The 24,790-nt window shown below is 36.9% G+C and overlaps 1 protein-coding gene across 18 annotated transcripts in view; it reads left to right on the forward strand.

Moving 5' to 3' along the window:
* Nucleotides 1–24,790, forward strand: part of NRXN1 (neurexin 1) — a 1,136,968-nt gene that overhangs the window by 552,247 nt on the left and 559,931 nt on the right. For 16 of the 18 annotated variants that reach the window (XM_055242605.2, XM_055242606.2, XM_055242608.2 and 13 more), the window contains 2 exons: nt 16,601–16,774; nt 23,466–23,585. In XM_055242605.2, coding sequence (XP_055098580.1) covers nt 16,601–16,774; nt 23,466–23,585 — 294 coding nt within the window. Of the gene's footprint in view, nt 1–16,600; nt 16,775–22,539; nt 22,567–23,465; nt 23,586–24,790 lie in introns of all 18 variants that reach the window. The other 2 variants (XM_063616868.1, XM_063616869.1) reach the window with 1 other exon arrangement.

Here is a 24,790-nt window from a genome sequence, read left to right on the forward strand (position 1 = left end):
AGGCCCAAGATGGAGATTGGTAGTGAGAGTGCCACCTATTGACTCTGCTTTTGGTGAAACTTTAAAGGTCCCAACCCATCCCATCTGCAGATACATAAAGCCCTGGGGCTGGTTTCTTCTCATCCAGCACACTAGCTGTACTCTGACAGCCACAGGCCTTGGCTTCCATGCTTGGAACAGCCACAAGGAGGTTGTGCACAGGGAGAAATAGCTTTCTTCAGCTTTTCCACAGCCAGATGTCAGCTGCTAGAAAGTTCAATCCTATGCCCAGATGCCTTTTATGATAAGCCCAGAGTTTACCATGTCCCAGCAGGGTGGTGATTAGATGGCTTGAGCTCTTCAAGATGGTGACATTTGTGCCATGGAGCAGCAAGTACCTGCAGGTGCTCAGAGCTGAGTTCTCAAAGGTCAGGTGACTGCTCACAAGACCTCAGCGTCATCCAGAGATGAGCCTTTGGTGCAGGTCCCTCTTTAGGGAATGCCAGGAGTGGTGGTGCGTTGTCTTCTTAGAATTCGGGCTTCTTGTTCAAGAGCTGTCTTTGTCAGCCATCTGAGAAGTCAGATATCTGACATTATCTCTCTCATTCAAGTAGGATTTAAATCTTCAGGGTTTTCCTAGCTCTCAGACCTCCCTCTTTTTGCTGAAGGGAAACAAATACAGAAGTCTTTGGAGTACAGTAGCATAAAACCATTCAGACTGACAAGTGATGGAGAAAGGGACAGGGGGACAGGGTATAGCACTCAAGGAAACTACGGACAAGAACAGAAAGATCAACGCTGGGCTCCATAAAAGGCATATTCAGGAAAGCTCTTAGCAATAAGCCAGTGTTGCAGCCTCACTTGGTCTCTACTGGGGCTGTGAGCTGCCTCCCATCAGCTGCCCAAGGAGCATTCCCTTGTTCCTCTCCCTCCCTGCACACTAGTTTTCTCTGCTTTCACAAGCATTGGTAAACTTGGCCCTCTCAGACCTGGCTTTTCACCCCTGATCAACTCAAATACCCAAGAAAGACTCGTTTAAGTTTAGCAGTTCTAGGGCCAAATTCTTGGAAGAGTACATTTGATCGAGACAGATGCCCTCCCTGTGCCAGGATGAGGTAATAAGAGACAGAGTCACGTTATACAAATATGAGTTTACTGGATCTGTTTAAAGAAATATGGGGATAGGCTACTTGGGTTATAAATGGAGATATCAAAGGCTCAAAAAGTGTGATTTTTAACCTGCTATGCAAGAATTAAGTGACAGGGTTTACCTTGCTCTGGACTAGGGGGTGAGGATAGGGCCTAAATTCTTCAAGGTGGTAGAATACTAGGTGCTAGGTGATACCCAAATGTTTAGATGATGAAACTCGTAAATGCTTGAGTGAGCAGCATTTGTTTTTGGGTGGAGACAGAGACTTTGTTTATACATAGGAAGTAGATGAGGTAGCAAAGCCAAGCAATAGTCAGAGGTTCCCAGGAATTCACAGGAAACGCCAGGAGAAGGAGGACCTTAGATTTTTACCTTCTGTGCAGTTGCGAGGGTCCTAACCAGACTCATCTAGATCTGTAATGGACGTAGGGGCCCAGGCTGACATCTGGGCAATGTTACAGTTATTTACTGTAACATTCCCAAAAGGGAATGTCACTATTATTTTCAGGCAATTGCCTCATCTAGTTGGATTTCAGTAATATCGCAGCCCCTGCTCTGTTTCAGCATGACCCAGAAGGAAGCCAGCTTCCATCCCGGGTACTGTACAATTCCTCTTGAGCCATGGGTCAACATGGAAATAGACTTGAAAGTTGGGTGGGCTTAAAACAAAGTTGCTGCTCCCACAGTAGAGATGCTCAAAAACTAAATCTGCCATCTTTACCCACACAGTAAAGTGCATTTTTAATGGCATAGCTCTGTTGTGGCTCTTTATTTTCATGCACTAGCGGGTTCTTCCAGTGCTCCTTAGGAACCACGTTACGTCAATCAGCGTCCCCCATTGACATCACATGAATGTGGTTTTCTGTGTCCATTCTTAAAAGTGGCCCCTTTTTGGCCTTTGCAATTAATTATTTTGGTTGTTCTTAAGGACAATACAAGAAGCATATAGCATTATAATTAATAATACAGTCTTTGACGTCAGAAAGACCTGGGTGAAATAGCATCGCTGCCATTTCTTTTGTGTATTTCCTTAGGCAGGGTATATCACTACCACCATCATCGTCATCATCATCCTCATCTACCTTTACTAGGCGTTAGGTAAGACAGCTACATATATTTTCTCTTCAATTTTTGTGACAAACTGTTGAAGTTGCTATACTTATTGCCATGTAACAGGTGATGAAACTAACATAAGGCTTGGGGAGGTTAAGCATCTAACCAGAACAATAATGATAGTAATACTAAATAGAAATTACTGTAACCATTTCTAAGGGCTCGTTGTGTCTCATGTACTGTTATAAATATTTGCACATGGTATCTCATCTCAATTAATTCCCAGAACAATACACAAGGTTTGCCAGTGTATTCTTTGATGCTCAAGGGTTTATAAAAAGGACTAGGAGGGCTTGTATGGCTCATTTGGATCTGACAGGTGTTGGCAATATTTAGGCCAATTTCCCATAACTACCCTAGTACAAGCAGAGCCCATTTGCCATCTCAAGTTTATTATAGGTTGACTAGTATGATGTTAGTTATCAATATTCCTAACCTGTCTGTGGGAAGTTCTCTCCTCCCTGTCCCCTCCTCACGCCCCACTCACGCTGCCCTACCCACAATACACAGACTCCTTAGGCCTCTCACCACTGGCTTCCCCTTAGAGTTCTGGGACTGTAAAAAGAATTCAAACAGTATAAGGGCCTGTACTAGTGTACCATTCTTTCTCTAACACAACAGCCCTTTGACAGTTAAAAGTTTAACGTGCAGTTCCCTATATTTTTTGTGAAACCCAATGAACTAAGTTTCCCAAAATGATGTCCAAAATGACATTAAATGTCTTTTGGCTGCGACATGTGTGAATCATGCACATCAATAGAGTGGTATTGTAGAAAACTGAGTGTTTTCATGAGAAAAACTATCTCATAGCTTGGGTCTATCTTTATTCTCTATTCAAAGATATAATAAGTTACCTTCATTATTGTCACTGTCATCCTCATTATTATCAGTTATGTCATTTATGCATGCCTATATGTCATGCATCATGTTAAGGGCTTATGTGTGAAAGGATTACATTAAATAAGTATGATGTCCTAATATGGTCAAGCTATAATATCATTTTTTTTTTACCGCAACCGATCACTTTAAAATGTATTGTGTTAAGGTATTTGTATCGTGTACTGATTTAGAGTAAATGTTTGGGTTCACTTTTAAGGTAATTATATAATAATTTTATATTATAAAACATAACATTCATTAAAATTACAAACCGCCAATCTGAGTTACTAATCAAAGCTCAGAACTGAGGCTGCCCTCTGCTTTGGTCAGTCACTGGCAGTAGGGCAAAGGGCAAGTTCGGCTGCTGGCTTTTCCTGCAGTTATCCTTCGACAGCTTTTTGACAAGGCACATCAACTGACGTTGAGACTCTTGGTCTGGCAGATGCCTCAAATTCCTCCTCTCCTGGTGCATTCTTGGGTTCATCCAAGGCTTTTCTGCTAGACCTTCCAACCTTAATCCCTGCGTAGGGAGATGCTTCTGCTCCCTCCTCACAGACTCTTACCACATGGGCTGTCCTGTCTCTAGGCAGTTCTGCCCAGCTTGCTGTCACGCAGTTGGGGCCCATCTCGGCCCACGAGGAGTTTCCATGGATCCTTTGTCCCCTCAACCTTGGAAGTACACCCCATTCCCAATGCTCTCATTTCAGTTCCATTCCATCTTGACCTCTTTAAAGTTTTCTCAGCATGTCAGGTGCCAGTTCTGCATCCCCCAGTGGTCGGGAACACAAAACAAGCACTCCCGGAGACCCTCCTCTGAGACAGCTGCCTTGCTAGGCTTGGAGTTAGAATGTAGGAGCACAAACTCACTGCCTAGTAAGAGCTACTTCAAAAAATATTCTCAGACACCTTTCCTTCCCATTTCTGATCCATTTTATTTTTATTATTTCCTTGATGTAGCTGAGGGGTTCGAGGGCCTTAGAACCAGTATTTCACCTTTTCCTTGATAAATTTTGAATCTGGGTGTCTGTCTCATTCTCACATTGTCTAATATTGACTGTGTTGGCGCTTCAGTCAGAAATTCAATTTTAGTATTTATTTTACACATACGGTCTCTGAATCCTCACAACAGTTAGATCAATGAATTATTAGTGTCCCCATTTTACAGGTGAGATAATGGAGACTTGGAAGGCTTAAGTGAGTTATTCATTTCTCACGTAGCACGAAGCAACAGAATTTGAACCCGGGTCTATGGCAGTATTTAAATACTGCCATCTGTATTTGCCAAAATATTTGAAAGGATTACTTCTGAATATCTAGAGTGAAAAGCTAACGTTTATTTTAATCTTGGGAGGAAATGTCATAAAATAAAACACTTTCTATTCCATAAAAAATCTTAATCAAGCTTCTACTTTTCTACTACATTGTATAACATTGAAAATTCCACTTCTGGTAGTTGCAAAGGAACTGGATATTTCCACCTTACTTTCTATATGCTCTTCTCTCCCCAATGCCTTGCATAACATCCATATATTGGTTCTGTCTTCTTAGCCCCTGAAGTCCTCCTCAAACAATACACCTAACAACTTTAACTGCTGTGTGTCCTTTATATATATTCTGCAGAACATTTGCATTTATCAGTATGTAGAATAGGCTCTGGAAAATCTAGTACTTGGTTGGGTGATTGGGGGTTGGCCTATCAACCAATCATTGGCTGGTGCAAACTGGCTACTTGCAGGCTCATTCAGCTCTCAAAGCCCTTAATTTCCTTAGCCTTTAGGAAAAGTTCATAACACTTCCCTGACCTGGAGGAGGGATCCCTGCTTTTAAGTATCTCCATTTCTCCTTAAGAATAGTTTATGTTGAAAGAACAAAGTGTTTGGAGACATGCACTAGGAAATTATACTATAGCAACTGGATGTGGTGACCTTATTGGTATTGATAATATTCCATCTCTGGAGCACAGAAGGAATTCTTTTTTGGAAAAAAAAATACAGAAATGTTCAGATACTTAAGGAAAAACAAGAGTGTGATTTGACTCCAGGAAGCTCATAATATTTTAAAAGCTTTTTGGCAATGTCTGTAAGTTTTTTTGTGTATGCTTTATACTACTCTGTCCTTTCAAGCTACACAGAAAAGCACTGGTGGCTATAACCTTTTTTATCCTGCTTATATCTAAGTTGAGAGCCAGTGCCAATTTTTCACCTACATTAAAGAGACCTATTATAGGAAAGAGCTGTTCTTTTATATTTACCCTTTGTACCACTGGGTCTTCCCCACCCAAAATAAATGTTCATTTGTTTTGAAATAAGAAAAAAATCTGTCTTTCAAATAAGAAAAGTTATTTTGGGAAGGAAAGTCTAATTGTTCTATACACTGTTCGGGAAAAAATAACAGCTTTACATAAGTTCTGCTAGTTGTTCCCTATTTATAAGTCTCTTTTAATTTCCGGAACAGTCATTTCTAAACTCCTCTATCTATTCTACTCCTGTCATTGAGAAGGGTTTTAGTAAATATAGGAGAGAGTGTGGTGCATCTGAAAAAGAATTAGACTGGGAGTCAAACACTTAAGTGCTGGAGTTATTATTCTCTTATTGCTTGTATTACCCTGGGCAGGTAACTAAACTTTTCAGAAGGGTAGTTGGTTTATCTGTCAGGTAGGGATAATAATAACCTCCCTACCTACTGTGAAGGGTTGCAACAAGGATCAAATGGAATAAGAGATGTGAAAGTGTTATGAGAAAGGGGCCCTGATCCGGAACCCAAGAGAGGGTTCTTGAACCTTGTGCAAGAAAGAACTTGGGGCAAGTCCATAGAGTAAAGTGAAGGCAAGTTTATTAGAGAAGTAAAGAAACAAACAAATGCCTACTTTATAGGCAGAGCAGCGCCATGGACTGCTGAACTGAGTATACTTGTAGTTATTTCTTGATTATATGCTAAGCAAGGGATAGATTATTCGTGAGTTTTCCAGAAAATGAGTGGGCAATTCCCAGAACTGAGGGTTCTTCCCCCTTTTTAAGCCATATAGGGCACCTTTCTGATCCTGACGTTGACATGGCATTTGTAAACTGTCATGGCACTGGTGGGAGTGTCTTTTAGCATGCTAATAAATTATAATTAGCATATGGTGAGCAGTGAGCATGACCAGAGGTGACTTTCATTGCCATTTTGGTTTTGGTGGCCAGATTCTTTTTTTTTTTTGAGACGGAGTCTCACCCTGTCGTCCAGGCTGGAGTGCGTGGGCGCGATCTCGGCTCACTGCAACCCCTGCCTCCCGGGTTCAAGCTATTCTCCTGCCTCAGCCTCCCAAGTGGCTGGGACTACAGAAGCATGCCACCACGCAGAGCTAATTTTTGTATTTTTAGTAGAGATGGGGTTTCTGCCCACCTCGGTCTCCCAAAGTGCTGGGATTACAGGCCTAAGCCACCGTGCCTGTTGGCCAGATTCTTTACCACATTCTGTTTTATCAGCAAGGTCTTTGTGACCTGTATCTTGTGTGGACCTCCTATCTCATATGTTACTAAGAACTTCTAACCTTTCAGGAATGCAGCCCAGCCCAATGGGTCTTAGTCTTATTTTACCCAGCCCCTATTCAAGATGGAGTCACTCTGGTTCAAAAGCTTCTGAAAAAAGCACCTTTCAAACTGCACTGTTTATGCATGTGTAAGGTATAGCAGTATATGTGAGATTGAAAACCCCTGCAAATCCATATGCAGTCCCAGAGAGTGCATTACACAGTGAGTAAAAAAAGGAAACATGGAATAGTAACAGAATTGTCTGCTGTAAGGAATGTCACAGGTATTTAAACTGGCTGTCATTTGGATGACACAAAAGGAAAAAATTGAAACTGCTTGTACCCAATTTTTACCTAAAGGTAAATTTAAAAATTTAAAGCCATTAGATGAAGTTAGCTTGGCATGGATTTATATCCCTGAACTCGTACCCCATCTGCCACAGTGTTACTAGCATAGAGTGGGTTTAAAAGAAGATGAATTACTATACACACTCCCATAGCAATTTCACTTTATTATTTCCCATTTAGCATGCCCACCAGGTTTCCTCACAGTCTGCTGGCCAAACATACAAACAAAATCTGTCTTCCTGTTGTAAGTTTCAGAATCATACTTTAAAAAAAAATCTTTTTGGGGCAGTTTTGTTTCAAAATTTAAATAAGAAAAAAAAATTCAGAATATTGAAAGAATTATATGTTCTGTTGTTATGGATAATAACAATATTAACTCCCCAAAACTTACTACAGGAAAACGTTAAGGTCTAAACTCTTATCTTATTGGGGTTGCCCCTCCCCAACTTGTCCCACGTAAGTGCTGGTTTGTATTAGTTTGGGCCATGGATACATACAAGTGTCTGATTTATCTCTTTGTGGGAGACAATTGAAAAGTAACTGTTATATCTAAAAATCAAATGTTGAATTTTGGTAAAAACATTTTGATAAAATTTGATTTAAAAAGTTTCGAACATAAGAATTCTACTTATGTATCAGAATTTGAATACCTAATATTTATAATTATGGAAGAAAATTGACTTTGCCTTTATGAGATTACTCCATTATTATGCAGATGAGTCTCTTATTATACCAGTTGTCTCAGGAATTTGTTAGCTTGCTTGGATTTTTGCTACCATTTATTACCGTTACTTTTATCAACTAGCCACAAATCTCCAAAATTTCCTGTATGTTGTAGTAGTGGAGCTGTACATATTGGCCACTTGCGACTTAGAGTGTACAGGGTGTACATGTGCATGTCAGTCTGGGTTAACAATTAACATAGTTTCAGAAGACCTGGGCTTGCAATAAGACCCTGCCCTTTTCTGGTATTGTAGCCCTAAACCATAGTTTCTTCATCTGTAACATGTATCCCTGATAACCTTTACTCCTCTTGTAGCTCAACAGGCAAAAACCAGATAGAACAATACATGTGCAAATGCTTGGTCAAGTTTAGGATACTTAACTCATGTCAGTTATTATTATAATGATGAAGTCGGAGCTGTTTTTTCTGGTTTTGACCATAGTAATGCCTGACACTGATTACCAAAGATTCACAGCAGTAAGGAAGACCTCTCTCACTCAGACAGGACTCTGTACATTTCAGTTCAGTTGTCTCCGTGATTTTTGTGAAACTCAAAGTCATTTTAGCTAAAACAATATACTGTTAGATGTGTAAGCCTGCTGTAGGATCAAGAACACCTGTGGCTGGCAAGGAGCCGAGAAATAGAAGCTACAAACTAGAAGGACTCTAACCCTAGGAGTTCTTAAGTGGTGGCCCAAAGGCTAGATGGAGTGAAACATCTGCAAACCAAAAGGAAGTGCAGATGAGGATTAACAAACTCACTAGAGCAGAGCACTAGGGGTCCAGACAGTTAGCTTCTCTGTGTTCTACAGACGCAGACAGCAAATAAATGCATGCCTTTCTTTGTGATAATAGCAGAGCAGATGAGTCTGGAGAGACAGTGTGAAGTGCTCATGGTGTCCATATTCCTATGAGGATGCATGAATCAGGTCATATTTGTATATGGAGCAGCACAGAGCCAGAATGAAACAGAAGGCCAGGATAGGCTCAAATTTAATTTCCCCCAAAGATTTTTGTACATATTTTAATTGGAGAAGACGATTCGTGCATGGGTTCTCATTACTACACATTGATACTCCAAACTGTTTCTACACCTCCATCTTCATCTCTGTATCTCTTTCTACAGATAAATTCAGTATATGTCAGTTAAAACTGGTCTTGTATTACTCTATCAAGTTACGCTATCAGAATGGGAAAAAATATGCCATTGAATTCCCTAAATTTTCTTAATGAGCTGTATGTCTTCACCTTTGTGTTTAAGAAAGGGATCAGGCCGGGCATGGTGGCTTACGCCTGTAATCCCAGCACTTTGGGAGGCCAAGGCGGGTGGATATCTGAGGTCAGGAGTTTGAGACTAGCCTGGCCAACATGGTGAAACCCAATCTCTACTAAAAATACAGAAGTTAGCGGGGTGTTATGGCATGGACCTATAATCCCAGCTACTCTGGAGGCTGAGGCATGAACCCAGGAGGCGGAGGTTGCAGTGAGCCAAGATTGTGCCACTGCACTCCAGCCTGGGCAATGGAGCAAGACTCCATCTCAAAAAAAAAAAAAAAAAAAAAAAAAAAAAAGAAAAAGAAATGGATCAGTAGATGAAAAATTTTCCACAATTAACTTAATTCATTATTGCTCAAGTAAAAGGAGCCAGGGACAAATATGAGTGCTGACATAAAACCTTCCCTGTGTCCTTATTGTTGCAATGATTATTTATTGAATGTGAACTACTAATTCATCCATTCATTCAGTGAGTCAACAAATAATTATCAAATGCTTACTAAGTGAAAATGAGAATATAAATGTGTTTAGGATTATTCCTTCAAATAATTTATAAACTAATGGTTACATAAGGCTTACACATACAAAGAACTGAAAAAGATAAAATCATTTTCAGAAAAGGGGTTCAATTTTTTATGAGGATTCCAAGATAGGTATCTGTGGCTAAGGAAACAGGTACACATTTCCAAGGTGGAGTTTGAGTTGAGTCCCCCAAGTTGAGTAGGATTTTGAAGAACAACATCAGAAGAGGAAAGGCATTCATGCTGGAAGTATTGTATACCACAAACAATGATGGAGCAGTGGGAAAATGCAGGGTTGGAGTAAGGCTGCCAACATAGTTTGACTAAAGGTCAGAATGTGAGGAGAAGATGGTTATTATTTCAATCTTCTAGCTGGCAAGTTATTTTTGAAAGATAGTTCAAAGTTTAGTAGAAGTTTTTGAAGAGAAGTAATTCAAAATCTTGATCACTGCTGAGCCTTAGACTTAATTTAAATGATACAGAAAGGTATTGAAGATATCAGAACACAGTGGAGTGACTGAGACAGTGTTGATGAGGAGGCTGAATGGAGACAGTGACACCAGGTAACAGGTTAGTACTTAAAAGGTGTGTACAAGGAGAAAAATAGATAAGAACTGGAAATGGGAATGAAAATGAAACAACAAATGTCAGAAGTATTGGCAAAGTTGAGTCATTCACCTCTTGGCAGTAGTTGATTGTAAGGTGTGAGATATAAAATAAAGTTAAAAATGATATTGAAATTCCAATCTGGAGAGCAGGTAGACTAGAAATGTGGCTGTTACACAACATGAAATTCTAGGAAAAGTAATTTCACAGCAGGGGAGATGATGAAGGTTTGATTTTAGGCTGGACCTAGAAATTCGGGACAAGCCTAAAGATAGTAATTTATGGTTATTTCCTATAGAAGTAAAAATAGATTGTTGTAAGACTAAACCTTTTATGTACCAAGGGAGACTAAGATGTATAGAAGTTAAAAGACAATCAATAAATCAAACTGGTGACCACTGAACATCTCTTCAGCAGAGAGTTTCTAAAATTAATCTTTTAAAAAACAGAAATTTATTACAGACACAGATCTTGTGTCTCAGAGCAAAACATCTACTTGAATTGTCCCTTTGATTTCCATTTTGAATATTTTACAAGCTTTGAACTTAGAAATGATCTTGTATAGTTTTCATTGTTCATTTCTGTGTGGTTTTTTATAAAAGTTTCTATTTGTGTACTTGTAAGCTCGAATAGGTTAGAGCAGTATTCACTTCCCTTGCTTTTTCTTTTAGTAGTTTAATATTATTTATTTAAGCAGTCACACTTATACTTTCTACAAAGAAAGCAAACAAATGTTTGTTTCTCAGATATTATAGGTCATTTTCTTTTATCTAACAGGGAACACCTGTTTTAGAGGTTTGGCTTTGTCACCTAAAGACAAGCTCTCTCAGTGTATCTAGATAAGGTCTGACCTGCAGATATTCCTTTATGTGTGTGCAATACAATATTAAAATCAAAGATAATGATACAAATTAGGGGACAGAGATTGATTGTTCCCCGAAAGGCACCCTTCCCATAGAATGTGCTCAGAAACTACCCCAGCTTGATTGCGCTACTTTTACCATCCAATCACAATAAGAATTAGGAGAAAGAGTTGCACCCAAATTTTCTCTCCAAGGTCCAATCTTCTTAAAACGAAGTGTCTAGAATTGTACTTTCTCTAGTCCAGCTATAGGAAAATAAGCTAATGTGTGTGACTTCACTTTTTCTTTTTCCCCAAATGCTATTTATAGAAGTTTGTGAGAGCTTCCTTCATATTTCCTGGAGTTTTAGCTATTCAAATCTTTAAGGCAATTGTACTTTTTCTGTATGCTTTTTAAAAAAATTAAAATGAAAGTGAGATATTTAAGAGGTTCAAAAAAGTACATGTGAATAAACAGGAAAGCTGAGTCAACGAACTAATTATACCTTGACACTTGCATTCTGCTACTGTACGGCAGAGCTTGGTCTTTACTCTAATTGCCTTATGCTTCCTATTTTAAGTGAAGAGAAAATCTCTACTGCTTCATTTGTCTGCTTTTGGTTGGTGGCTCCCAAGGAAGGCCTCTAAGCTCCAAGCTGTGTTCCCTAAGCCCCAGGTTTATATCACTGGATTCCTCTAAGATGTTCCTACTCAAATTCCACATACGTGATGTTAAGTGCAATTTTATTTCTCCTCCAGATTATTACTGCTTCAAATTCCCTAGTTTCCTAACCTGCTTTGCTTTGATCCTTGGATTTATCATTATCTTTAATTATTTATTTTTTTCGGCCAGCAGTCATGAGTTCTATGGTGGCCTTTCCTTTGACTTTACTTATACAATATTTTTTACATAACTTAATAAATAACTGAAAACTCCTCTCTTCCAGTCAAGCCTTTTATTCTCTTTCCTAAATGCCATATAAATTTTGTCTCCATGATACAGTTGTGCTGTTCCCTGTGTCTGGCATCCACATTTATATCGTTACAATAGTAATGTCTCCCATACTTTCTTCTTGTCTCAACTTACTATGCTGCCCCACTTTGCAACCACAGTCCACAGAAACCTGTTATGTCTCTGATTTTCTAAGGCGTGTTCAGTCTGTAACTGACAACCTGGCCCTTGGGCTTCATAGAGTTTTTCTGTCCTCTTAATCGCTTTGTGTCAAATTAGAAGATATTTGTCAAGCAACTTTCCTATTTATATTACCAGATTCAGTGCCACCGAATTTCAAATTAAGTCAAAGGAGCTCTGTGAGCTACTTTTAGAATAGTGTAAGGCACAGTTCCAGCACACAAATGACTGTCAACTAAATTCAATAGAAAAAAATATCATGGAGAATTCATAAAATTGACATCTTGTCACTCCAATTGTGCTAGAAACAGGAGACAAACTATACTTCTCCTTTTGCATTTCTCATTGAAATCAGCATAGACTGAGGTACATCATAGATGTGTAGTCCTTACAGATATACTGACACAGCCATACCAGTATCAATCTTGGCCTAAGTCCATGCTGTATACTAGATGCTTTATGTACGTACTTTGTAATCCTTACGGCCTTGCAAGGTAGGCATTATCAACCCCATTTCATAGATGAAGAATCTGACTCTCAAAGATGTAACTTAACTTGCCAACTCTGAGACAGCCAGTAGGTGGCAGAGCCAGGGTTTGTAGACAGAGAAAACCAAAATGCCTGTGCCCTATTCCCTAGTCATTACTGCTCAACTACTGCGGAATGGATACTCATAATATCACCCCAGTTCATTCACAGATAGCACTCTTGAGAGGAACATAGTGCCTGTGTATATACAGTACTAAAAATAAGGGTATTATTGAGATCATTTTAAGAAACTCACCCCTTAGACATTTGAGTTTTTGGTATTATGCATGTTCTCTACATCTTTTGCTGAAAGTGTCCCAATTCAACCTTTGCCTTATCAATTGCCTGCATGGTCCTTAAAGCGTATGAATTAAAAATCAGCCACTCATTTTGAAGAAAAGGTAACAGGCTAGCTTCATATCTACAGGAAAGTTGGCTTTTACTGGTTGCCCATCCAGGCTCTTGTTCATACACAGAGCCATTAAGTATATCCTCCTTCACATGCACAGGGATTCACCTGCAGGACCCATTAGTGCTAATGGGTCATTTTTTTTTTAACCCATCACTTCAAGGATCAAAAAGAGAACCTACATCTTTAATAAAGTGATAATAGTACACAGGGCTCAGACCACTAAAGGAGTTTCTTTGTTCTCTTCATGTGGCAACCCACCAAGCGACTTTAGACCACTATTTGCTATATCAAAGAGTTTATAAACAGTACTGAGTGGTGGTGTTAAGTACAGCTTCAGTAATGAAAATGAGAATGAGTCCCCTATTTATAAAGCCAGCCTCATCTACCTTGGTATTTTTGAAGCTTATATCCCACACTGCTTGAATTGATATTTTCTGCTCTTTAGTAACTCAGGGAAAAGATTACTAGTTCTCTTCAATAAGTTTTACAATGTTGTCAGTCAAGTAAGTTTTCTAATAGAAAAACATAGGGATTGTGGTAGGAAGTGGGAAAAGGAAGTAAGTTAGTGCATTTTAGAATTGGCACTCTCCTCATGTGTTGCCTTACTGTTTCCCCTTTTTTTATTCTTTTCTACCGTGGCCTCAATCTATAAGTTGGCTGACAATATTTATTGAGGGCCAACCATGCTTAGAGCCCAGTACCGGACACTCTGGGAAACACAGTCCCTCTCCTTCAGGAGGTTACAATCAGACAGAGGAAGATTGATTAATAAATATATAGTATTCTATACATAATTTCTATTACTGAGTTCTACATCTGAAAAGCCTAAAGTTGTGCCAAGAATTCTTCATTCAATTCCCCACTCTACTACATTCATTAGGCCTGGAGGAGAGCTGAAATTTTCTAACAAATTTTGTTCAACAAATGAAAGGAGTAGGTAGTATTTCCTTTCATTGCTATTTGTCATGTCAAATTATAAATCTCAGCCCACAATCTCTGATGTACAAGAAATGTAACTTTTCTATTTTTCTGTAACTCACCTTGGTTTCTATTTTGAGCTTTGATTCTTTGAGTTAGTGAAGGTACAATCTTAGGCAATTTTAGTTCCCTTCTTTTTCTTGTGTCATATCTAAATAACTCAATGGGGTGAGTTCTACTGTACTCATTTTTTTTTTTGGCTGGGGGTGGGCGGGTAAAGAGAGGTGGCATGGAAGCTTGTTTCAAATATTCTAGAGTCACAACTCAGGTGCTCACTGAGGTGCTACCCAGCTTCTTCATTCTTGTGTGCATGACCTCTTTAGGTTGGACATTTTTCTTTTTTGCTGTTTCTGTGCCAGTCTGGAAGTTGTTCTATAGCTCCCATGGCACAGAGGAGTACAGAACGTTCTGTGAGACTGTCTAAGCTCTCAGGTTATCTAAGTCCACCATGCAGCCATTTATTTTCAGAGATCCCACTGCTCCCTCTTAGTTCTCCTGAGGAAATGGACAGAGGTTTGCATTACTCCTTGAAACTTACCTGAGGTTTTGAGATTCACCGGAGCTCAGTCCTTAAATTAGAAATCAGCACCCTCTTTGGCATTTGCCAATGACTGTGCTTGCACAACTAGGTTCTTCCAACTTTATCTCCTGCTTGCCTGAATGAGGAGTAGGAAAGCCTTACTTTTCTTATGTAAACTCCAGTGTATTCTATTTCATTCCTCGAAGAGTCTAGGATTTTTAGACTTAAATACAGAAAGCTAATTTTATATCTTTGATTTCTGATTCATATCCTTTCTCTGAGGCAACTAAAACACAATGGCTTGAAATTTAAGTGGGAGCAAAAACAAAGGACAGAATGGAAATATGGAAGAAAAATCAAATAATACTTCAAAATAGTATCCCCTCTCTGACCAAAACCATGCTGTCTTTAATATTAAGAATGATGGTTAATAGTCAGTAGACTTTGCTTTATGTAAAAGGAGGGGAAGTACATACATCCAGTACTTTCAGTGCAAATGATATAGTTATAAAACTTAAGTTTTAGTTAGTAGGTCAAGGACCTAAGTTCTCAGTTTTTAACATTGAATGACTTTGAGTATGCCACGTGATCCCTCTATTTCAATTTATTCATGAGTACAGTTCAAGAGTGTTATATCTGTGTTTGATTTTACCCTACATACAAACTAATAGGTTAGCTTATTACTGTTTAATGGGTGCCTGCAGAAGACAGAATATTTCTGGATGGGAGACCAAGGAATTTGTTACTAACAGCTCAACAAATAGTCTGTGTATCAGTTCTCCTTGTTCCCAAGTCTCATGAAGACAACACAGAAGGACCCAGGTTGAACAGTAAGATTGCAGGATTTTTGTGTTACACTGGGGAAAATGTGCCAAGTGACATGAAGTTGAATAGAATGGTTAACATGAGAAAGAAAATTCAAATGAAAATGAAAGTTGGAGAAGCAGCTAAAAAGAGTATGTTACAGAACTTGTAGACTGGAGCTATAGCAGCATATTACTGAATTTTGAGCTTACCTTCCTTATGTTCCACAATGATTAAATGTTTTCTAAAGTCAGTTAATTACATTTATTGAATATTATCCAGATATGGTGAATAATCTGAAATAGAAAAAGAAACAGAATTCAACATAGATTGTAATCTCTTTTTTTTTTTTTTAGGTAATAGTCCATAAAGTTGGGGAATCTCAAACCTAAAGACAAAAAGTTAACAAAGTTGAGCAATTTGTTCCATTAGAAACTGCAATAAAATTAGAAAAATAAGTTGAAAATTTGTTAACGGATTTCGGAGCAGCCTGAAAATTGAAAGTAGTGTAATTTTACCTGAAAACAGAAACACCTCAAGAAAGATGTAATATCCACTTATATACAGGCTATTATGTGAATTATTGAACAAGAGAGGTGCAAGCAAGGATAGTGGGCTTCAGCCTAGTATAGAAGTGACTTTAGATACAAGAAGAAATTTATTGAACTTCTGATGAAATGAAAGACACAGAGATCTCTAAGCAGAAGGTGAATTTAATAATAATGCCTGTTGACTGTGTGTCCACTATATACTTTTGCTCTGGTGGATGCTTCATATATTTCATCTCATTTAATTATCTTGAAACCCTCTGGCGTAGGTTTTTATTGTTCCCATTTTAGAAACAATGATACTAATAATCAGAGAAACATATATATATATATATATATATATATATATATTTACTAGAGAAACTAATACATATATATATATACACACACACACACACACAAGACTGTAGGGCTTGCAAGTAACCAGGCCTGGATTTCCACACAGGGGTATGCATCTCTGTAGCTAGCCCACATTCCTTCAATTTGGCCACATAATATGGAATTACTTTAGTTTTGGTTCTCTATGGAAATAGCTTTTAGAAATGTCTTCTAGTGCCAGTATATTATTCAAACACCTCTATTGTTTAGCACTTTGGGGAAAACAGCTAGTCATGAATTAATTTTGTATTAACTTAATGAAAAATAAACCTCCCTGTTTTTTCTCCATCTTACTGTGTGTTTAAAGTCAATGATGTGGTACTTTTGTAACAAAGACTTTGGTCTTCTTGCAGGTGACTTATATATAGGAGGAGTAGCTAAAGAAACATACAAATCCTTACCAAAACTTGTACATGCCAAAGAAGGCTTTCAAGGCTGCCTGGCATCAGTTGATTTAAATGGACGGCTTCCGGACCTCATCTCCGATGCTCTTTTCTGCAATGGACAGATCGAGAGAGGATGTGAAGGTATTAGATTTTTGTCATCATGCCCTAAATAATTCTAATTCCACCTGTCTAACTGAGAATGTATCTCACCATCCAGCAAAATTCTGATAACTGGTCAAATACCCAATTTGGGCTTAGATATCCTTATTCATGTTTTCAATTTTTTATCCCATAAACCTTAAATTTTCTGTGCTGTTTGCAAGCCTACATTAATGCCCAATGTAAAATGGGAGTCATATCCATGGATCTTGGTTTTTTTGTCTGTTTTTACTTTTGTTTTTGTTTTTGTTTTTTTGAGTTATGTAGTACATTTGATTAGTGTGTTAATCAGTTCTATGATGCTTGCTTTATAGCATTATACAAATACTACTCCAGCAAGTATTAATCAACTTGTGCCCATTTTTTAAAAATCTACATTCTTTTTTGTTTTAATTTGAAGTCCAGGGGGTACATGTGCAGGTTTGTTATGTAGGTAAACTTGTGTCATAGGGGTTTGTTGTACAGATGACTTTGCCACTCAAGTATTAAGCCTAGTACCCATTAGTTATTTTTCCTGATCCTCTCCATCCTCACACTCTCCACCCTCCAGTAGGCCCCAGTGTCTGTTGATCCCCTCTATGTGTTCATGTGTTCTCATCATTTAGCTCTCATTTATAGGTGAGAACAGGCAGTATTTGGTTTTCTGTTCCTGCATTAGTTTGTGAAGGCTAATGAGAGAAGTCACTATGTCAGAAAGACATCTGCAAACATATATTTATCACTGCACAATGCGTAATTACAGATATACGGAATCTACCTAAGTGCCCAAAAGCCAATGAGTGGATAAAGAAAATGTGGTATGTATATACCATGGAATACTACTTAGCCATAAAAAGAACAAAATAATGTCTTTTGTAGCAACTTGGATGGAACTGGAGGCCAATATTCTAAGTGAAGTGACTCAGGAATAGAAAACCAAATGCTTCATGTTACTCACTCATAAGTGGGAGCTGCACTATGGGTACACAAAAGCATACAGCATGGTGTAAGGGACATTGGAGACTCAGAAGCTGGAATCATGGGAAGGGGATTGAATGATGAAAAAACACCTTTTGGGTACAATGTACAAGACTTGAGTGACAGGTTCACTGAAATGTTAGACTTCACGACTGTATAGTTCATCCATGTAACTGAAAACCACTTGTACCCCTAAAGCTACTGAAATTTAAAAAAAAAATTAAATAAAAATAAGTAAAAATCTATATCCAATAGCATATAACAAAAGAATAAAGTTCAGATACTACATTCTCAAAGCACTATTCAATTGATGTGTACCTGGCAGAAACACTGTATCCTGTATATTTTCAGTCTGTTTTAGCAAAAACAGGTTTCTTGTATCACCCCAGGCTAATATTCCTACAACAGAAATACACTAAAGTATCTTCTTTTCTTTTGTGCTCTCTATCAGACCAAGATCTGTAGGAGTACTTTTTGATTGCTACTTTCATTTTAGATAATTTTCACTTCAACACCTCAGATTATTTGAGCAAATTCTTCCTCCATAAATGTAATTTAATCACATTATCATGAATTTTGTGGCTCTGGATGTGTTGCTGCCTCTACTGTAATACTGAACACAGTTTGGGCCATTTTGAAAATTTTAGATTTATGAGCATGTTTTATATGGGAGAAGAAGAAAGAAATTTGAATTCCTGTCCCCCAGGTGATTATGAATCATTTATTCTCAGCCAAAATAATGTCATTATATTTAGCAATTACTTAAGTACATGGAAATTTTACATTTGAAAATGCATTTTTTTCCTCTGTGCAACATATGTTTCCATGAAATGTTAGGTGAAATTTAAACTGTATTTCAGTAATACCAGAGGATAAGGTTATTAATGGAAGGTGTTGTTAAGTTCATTTTTAATGTTATTAGTATATTTCTTTATTTGATATTTTGGCATAATGCCTCTGTAAAACATAAGGAAACTATGTTTTTTCCCTTTCAGTTAATTTTAATTAAGAGAAACAAAATTGTTAAGGGGATCAATTCCCATTAGTGGATGAACACAAGAATGTGATACAACATAATTCTTGGAGGTGATCTCATTAGTGAGAATGTGTACCTTTATTTTGTTTTATTTTTTAAAGAAAGGTATTACAATCTCTTGTGGAAAATATTTATTAAAAATAGGCCTTTCTGCAAGTTGCTTGGTATGTGACTTCTCACCTACAAGAAATGGTAAGAGCAGACAGATATACCCAATGAGATAGAAAATAAGAGGCAAACACACAGGACCCCCACCACTGGTATATAATGTGAGTGAGTGGGTGGAAGCAAGTAGATTAACAGGAGCAAGATCTACTAACAAAGGGCATTTGCAGTAATGATGTTTGGTGTTGTTTACCCACATAATCTAGTAAGGAATTTGGTTAAGATGATCAATTAAACATTAAACTATTATTTGAACATTTGAACCCAGCCACTTACAGCATTGGTTCTTTCCTTATCTAGAATGCTTTATATATCTGAGCTTTTATAATTTTCACACCCTGACACCTCTTTTTTTCTTTGCTCTTGGAATATTACTTTCTGTCCTGATTATTTCTTTCCAACATCAAGGTGAACAACTTTTAATTTACTATTATTTCTGACCTGTATAGTTTCTAGGAATAATCTTAGATTTACCTGTTACAGGTGCAGTTGATGAGATTCACACATTTTTTAGGATTAGTGTTTTAACTGTAGATATCTAATAAATTCTCTTTCTAAAGATTGTTATCTCTTGGAATTTGAGTCCAAACCACATTGGAATCACTTAGCCTCCATATTGATAGGACTACTTAGCATATGTTTGGTATAACCTAATAACATCTTGTGAGGAGTTCCCGTTGTTCCTACCCAATACACCCACACATCTCTAAGCCTCTTGCATACAAAAAACATTTGAGCTTCCCTAAATAATCACTTGTTGTCTTTTATTTCTAACATATTTCAGTGAGTAATAGTTCATTTTATTTATAAAATTCACCTCAGCTAGAGTACGGATTTTAACCTGTCAAAGTCTACTTAGGTTATTGTCTCCTGAATGTTAGCCTATATCAGAATCACTTAACAGAATCATTAAAACCCCAATCACTAGATTACAACCCCCAGAGTTTCTAATTCAATATATCTGAGATAGAGCCCTAGAATTTCCATTTCCAACAAGTTCCCAAGTGATGCTGATGCTGTTATACTGGAGACCATACTTTGGATGCCGTTTTTCTGTTTATGTAACAGAAAATGGGCACTGGAATTCAACAAATAAGCAGGCCCACTAAAGTCAAGATAACATCTCTACATAAAATCAGAGTGAAATTTTAATAGATGCTCTTTTTGTACAACTGCAACATTCAGCTCTAGGCTCCATTATGTTTACAGGAATAATTTTCTGTTTAATTGTGACAGCTATCATTGATTAAACACTGGTGGAAATATGTTTACATATACTATCTCATTAAATCATCAAGACTCTATACAATAGGTATCATTGCCTTTTTTTAATGAGTAAATTGAACCTCAGAAAAGTAAGGTGACTTTCCTAAGGTCCCACACCTAATAAGTGGATGACAAAAGTTTCAAACCCAAGTTTACCAAACTTGAAAGCAGAGTCACCTAACCTCTTTTGTCTATTTTTTTTTGGGTTTATGGAAATTGTAGTTTTACCTTCATTTTTCTTTCCCTTTTAGACATATTGTTAATTTAAATAACTTAATACAAATGTCCTTGTAGCTTTTTCCCAATTTTATTCAGTGAGAAAATATAATATTACATAACTAAAAAGAAAAATAGATTTAAGGCTCTCTCTTGTGTAATGCCTGTCGATGTTTAAATATTGTCTAGAAGGTGAGTACTTTGAAAAATGTGTCTTGTCAGGCAAAGGCATGCATTGTCTTGTAATTCCTGAATATAAAAAGACTTGTGATAATGAAAATAAAATACAGCACGTCTGTATGCTTACATAGAAGCTTGGCAGGTACTCTGAGTTGCTGCTCTACAATATGGGCAGATTATTTTTCTAAGATTGTAGTTTTACGATTTTTAGAGTTTAGCATTGTTTCTCAATTGCATTTCTGATAATTTTTGAAAAACAAAAATCAAAATCTGGATCTTCATTAGTTCTTGCTTCTGATCTTTTCTTCTGCTCTGCAGGTCAGAGAGCAAATAGCTATTTGATAAAATGGCATCTCCCCAAACTGGGCTTGTATTACTCCCTGTTTATTCACTTAACACTGGAAGAAATATGCTAAGGAATATTGCTTTGAGAGATTTTATTTTTAAAAATATGCTAATTATTTTTGACCTCTAATGCCATGGGATAAAGATCAGTAGACCACTTACCTCTCACAGTTTGGAACAAAAATTACAACTGAGCAATTTCTTTGCTACAAAGAACTAAGTTGAGTTTAGTGGTTCTTTGTTCTTAGTTCTTTGTTAGTTCTTAGTTCTTTATTACAAAGAACTAAGCTGAAAAAAAACTGTTACATCTCTTCAGGTTTCCTGGATTTGGGAGGTCTTATGATTATTATTACTACTTATATAAAATACTGTTTTTGTTTTTATTATTGGCACACCTATTGCTGTTATTATTGTGACAGAATTAAGATCTACAATATTATGGCTTCTGAATTTGTGAACTCTCAGAGGCTCGGCTAAATTCAATAACATTCAATAAAGAGTACCTTTACCAAACATTTATACTAGAAATGTGATGGTGAGGTACATGTTTAGAAGCCATTTTCAAAATCATCTATTTATACAAAGTATATTTACAGAAAATTCTAATTTATTCACTAAAGCAGGCACCTCAGGGGCTCTCTCTTTTTTATTAATAGCATCTAATTAGCTGATGTCTGTTTTTCTATTTTCGTAAAACCTAAATGTTTATTTACTAGAAAATATATTTAGTTTATACTCTAAAGCTATTTAGGTAGACTGTATTCCCTTTTCACCCTTCTCTAAGATAGGTTCTTATTAGTGAGGTTTTACTGTAACAGTTATTCCACAGGGAAGTTTATAAGAGTTGAAAATACTTGTGAAGGTGTAGAAAATATAGACGTAACTCTGAAATTCGTAAGTGACATATACCCAATCTGGTAAGTTCAAGGATAAATGCTGCACATGGAAATTTTATTAAGAAAATTCCTTTATGAGGGATTATATTGCAGTTTGTTTCTTCCATCCTTCCTACTTCTTTCATCCGCTGTAAATGATATACAGTATCATTTATGCAGTATTCGGTTGGTGTCACTCTAAAGTCCAGCTGTTGTCATTGAATGGCTGGCATTACAGTTTGAAGCCTTAATTGCAACAGAAAGATAAAGGATCTAGAGGGAAAACATAGAAAGGGATAATTGCTCTGCTAATGATCATAGTCTACACTGTATCTGCACATGATGAATGGTGCTGCATGTTCCAAATAAGCAACACAGTCACTTTGGTAATGCATTCATATCTATCCAAGAGAGGAAACATACAAAGGCCCTTTTAATTTTCCTTCATTACATGTCATTGGCTCAATTAACCATTATATATATATACATATGTACAATTAAATTCTAATAAATGTCCGCTTTCTCATTTTTGGCTTCTCTTAAGATTTATGGCTGTTAGTATTAATTTGTTTGCTCTACATAGCATTTTTCTCCCTCTTTACAGAAGCATGCCTTTTGAATCTGAATGTTCTTCTGTGTTTGCCCCATTTCAGTATTGCTTACTAACATTTAATATATTTTGCTTTTTTTTTATTTTGCTGACAAAGTTGCATTGATGAAAGCTGACTTGCAAGGTAGATAGCCCTGTGTGTATAAAACAAGACTGAAACCCCATAATACACAGTGGAAACCCTAAAATAACATATTTTACATTTTTGCAGTAACTGTTGTTTGGGTTCAGATTTCATTTTTTTTCCTTTCTTGAACATTGTGCAAGAAGCCTAACTTTGTAGTATAGTTTGTATAAAGGCTTTCAGTCTTGAATATGTTTGTTTAGTGATTGCCTTTAGTGCTTTGATCATGCTTTTTTTAGTTCCTTGTTTTTCAGTGTTCTAGTTATGATTCTTTAGAAATAGACTAGCATTCTTTTTACTTGTATGTTAAATGAAGGCATGTCATTTATATGGAGTTTTTAATTTTATGTTTAATTGCATGAAATTGTTAAAGCATGTGAATTGATACTTGCCAACATACCTATTCAAAACACCCAGCAATCATAACTTTATCCTTCTGAAACCTCTAGGGCATTTTTGCATAACTCTCTTCAGTTATTTTGCCAATCTTATCTCAATTTCATGAAGTTATAATCTCCATTTCTCATTATGTCTCTATTCATTGGTCAGAATGTTAAGGAGATCCATTCATTTTCTAAAATCCAAATGGTGATAAAGAATTATTGAAGTTGGAATGAGATTACCTGCTACAATAATCACACTAGAAGCTATGTGCTTGCTTTTGCTATTTGTTGGTTTAGTTTGTGATTATAATGTATTTTATCCTATACTTGAAACTTAAGAAAACCTTCATATTACAGCCTCTCAGTTCCTAATTCAGGTGTGTGAACTAGAACTTTCAAAACTAGTTTGGACATATCATCTGAGGTGTTGGCAACTACTATATGTGATCTAGCTCATGTATAAAACGCTTTTGGATTTTTTTAAAGAACCCAAGTTTCCTTTGGACTGTTTTGCAGGGCCCAGCACAACCTGCCAAGAGGACTCATGTTCCAATCAAGGTGTGTGTTTGCAACAGTGGGATGGCTTCAGCTGTGACTGTAGTATGACTTCCTTCAGTGGACCACTCTGCAATGACCGTAAGTACCTCTCTGAGTATGGACTGATACTCATCGTTGCTTCCAGTTACTGTTTGATATCTAAAGTCTAACACTGAAAGTCCTTATATTAACTCTGAGTCAGTCGAACTGTCATAACCCATAGAAGCAGTTGTTTCTACGGAAAGGACAGTTTTGAAATACTAATTGTTAAAGTGGCTAAATCCTGTGATGATGGTGATTCTTTGGTTTTGGGGTTTATTATTTTTTTTAATTACTAATGATCACCTTGTTCAAAAGAATGTTTTTCATTTCCAATACATGACAATTCTCCCTTAGTTTTTGAAAGAACCTTCATATTGTTTTATATTAAATAATAGTTAATTTCATATGATTATGTCTCAAGGGCTGTAATTTTAGGTAAACGGTTACAGGTCTCATTTTTCTCTCTGCATACATCTCTTTAAGCCCATTGCTGCCTTTTACTTTTAAAAAAATATGTTCAAACATTGTCCCTTCAGGCATTCTCCCTTGTATCTTAGCAACTTATGTTTTTCTCCTTAAAATCCCTTAACTAAGTATTGCAATATAAGCATGAAAATAAAACACAACATTCACATTATATCATGGCATATCTGCTAGTGCCTAATTAATATCATAGCAGTGAGGGTTTGAAGATGGAATTAACTGATCTATAAGATGAAGTTCTGTATCTTAATGTTCAAATAGGTCCTGATTTACAGCACATCATCAAAATGATAAAAGAATTTCATACAAAACATTGCATTCTGCTATGTTAAGAGAATATTCCTGACAAATTGACTGGTTGTAAAATAGAATACGTGCTATATGTTGTCAGTGCTACAACATTTAAGCTAAACCTCCAGGATGATGGACTAGAAGATGCAATGGTTGAAGGTTTGGATTTTGTAGCAGAGGCTGAATTTGAATGTGGATTTAAAGAAAGAGTAGAGCTTGTTCATTTTGACCTTTGTCTATTTGAGACTGTATTCATGTCAACAGATATGTGCATCACAATGTAGAAGATGGGGTCAACCTACAGTAATCCACTGAACTGAGTTGTTGCAGCCTAGCAATAAAGTACAATTTACCTGCTGTCTTCAGGTTTCCTTTCCAAAATATTGACTATAGGAAAAACACAACAACCAATACAGAGTAAAAACATATGTAGAAGAGGCCTTTAACAACCATGCCACTGTAAATGGAGAAATATTTGTTCTACATTT

This window comes from Symphalangus syndactylus, chromosome 14, assembly GCF_028878055.3.
Source record: "Symphalangus syndactylus isolate Jambi chromosome 14, NHGRI_mSymSyn1-v2.1_pri, whole genome shotgun sequence".
Lineage (NCBI taxonomy): Eukaryota > Metazoa > Chordata > Mammalia > Primates > Hylobatidae > Symphalangus > Symphalangus syndactylus.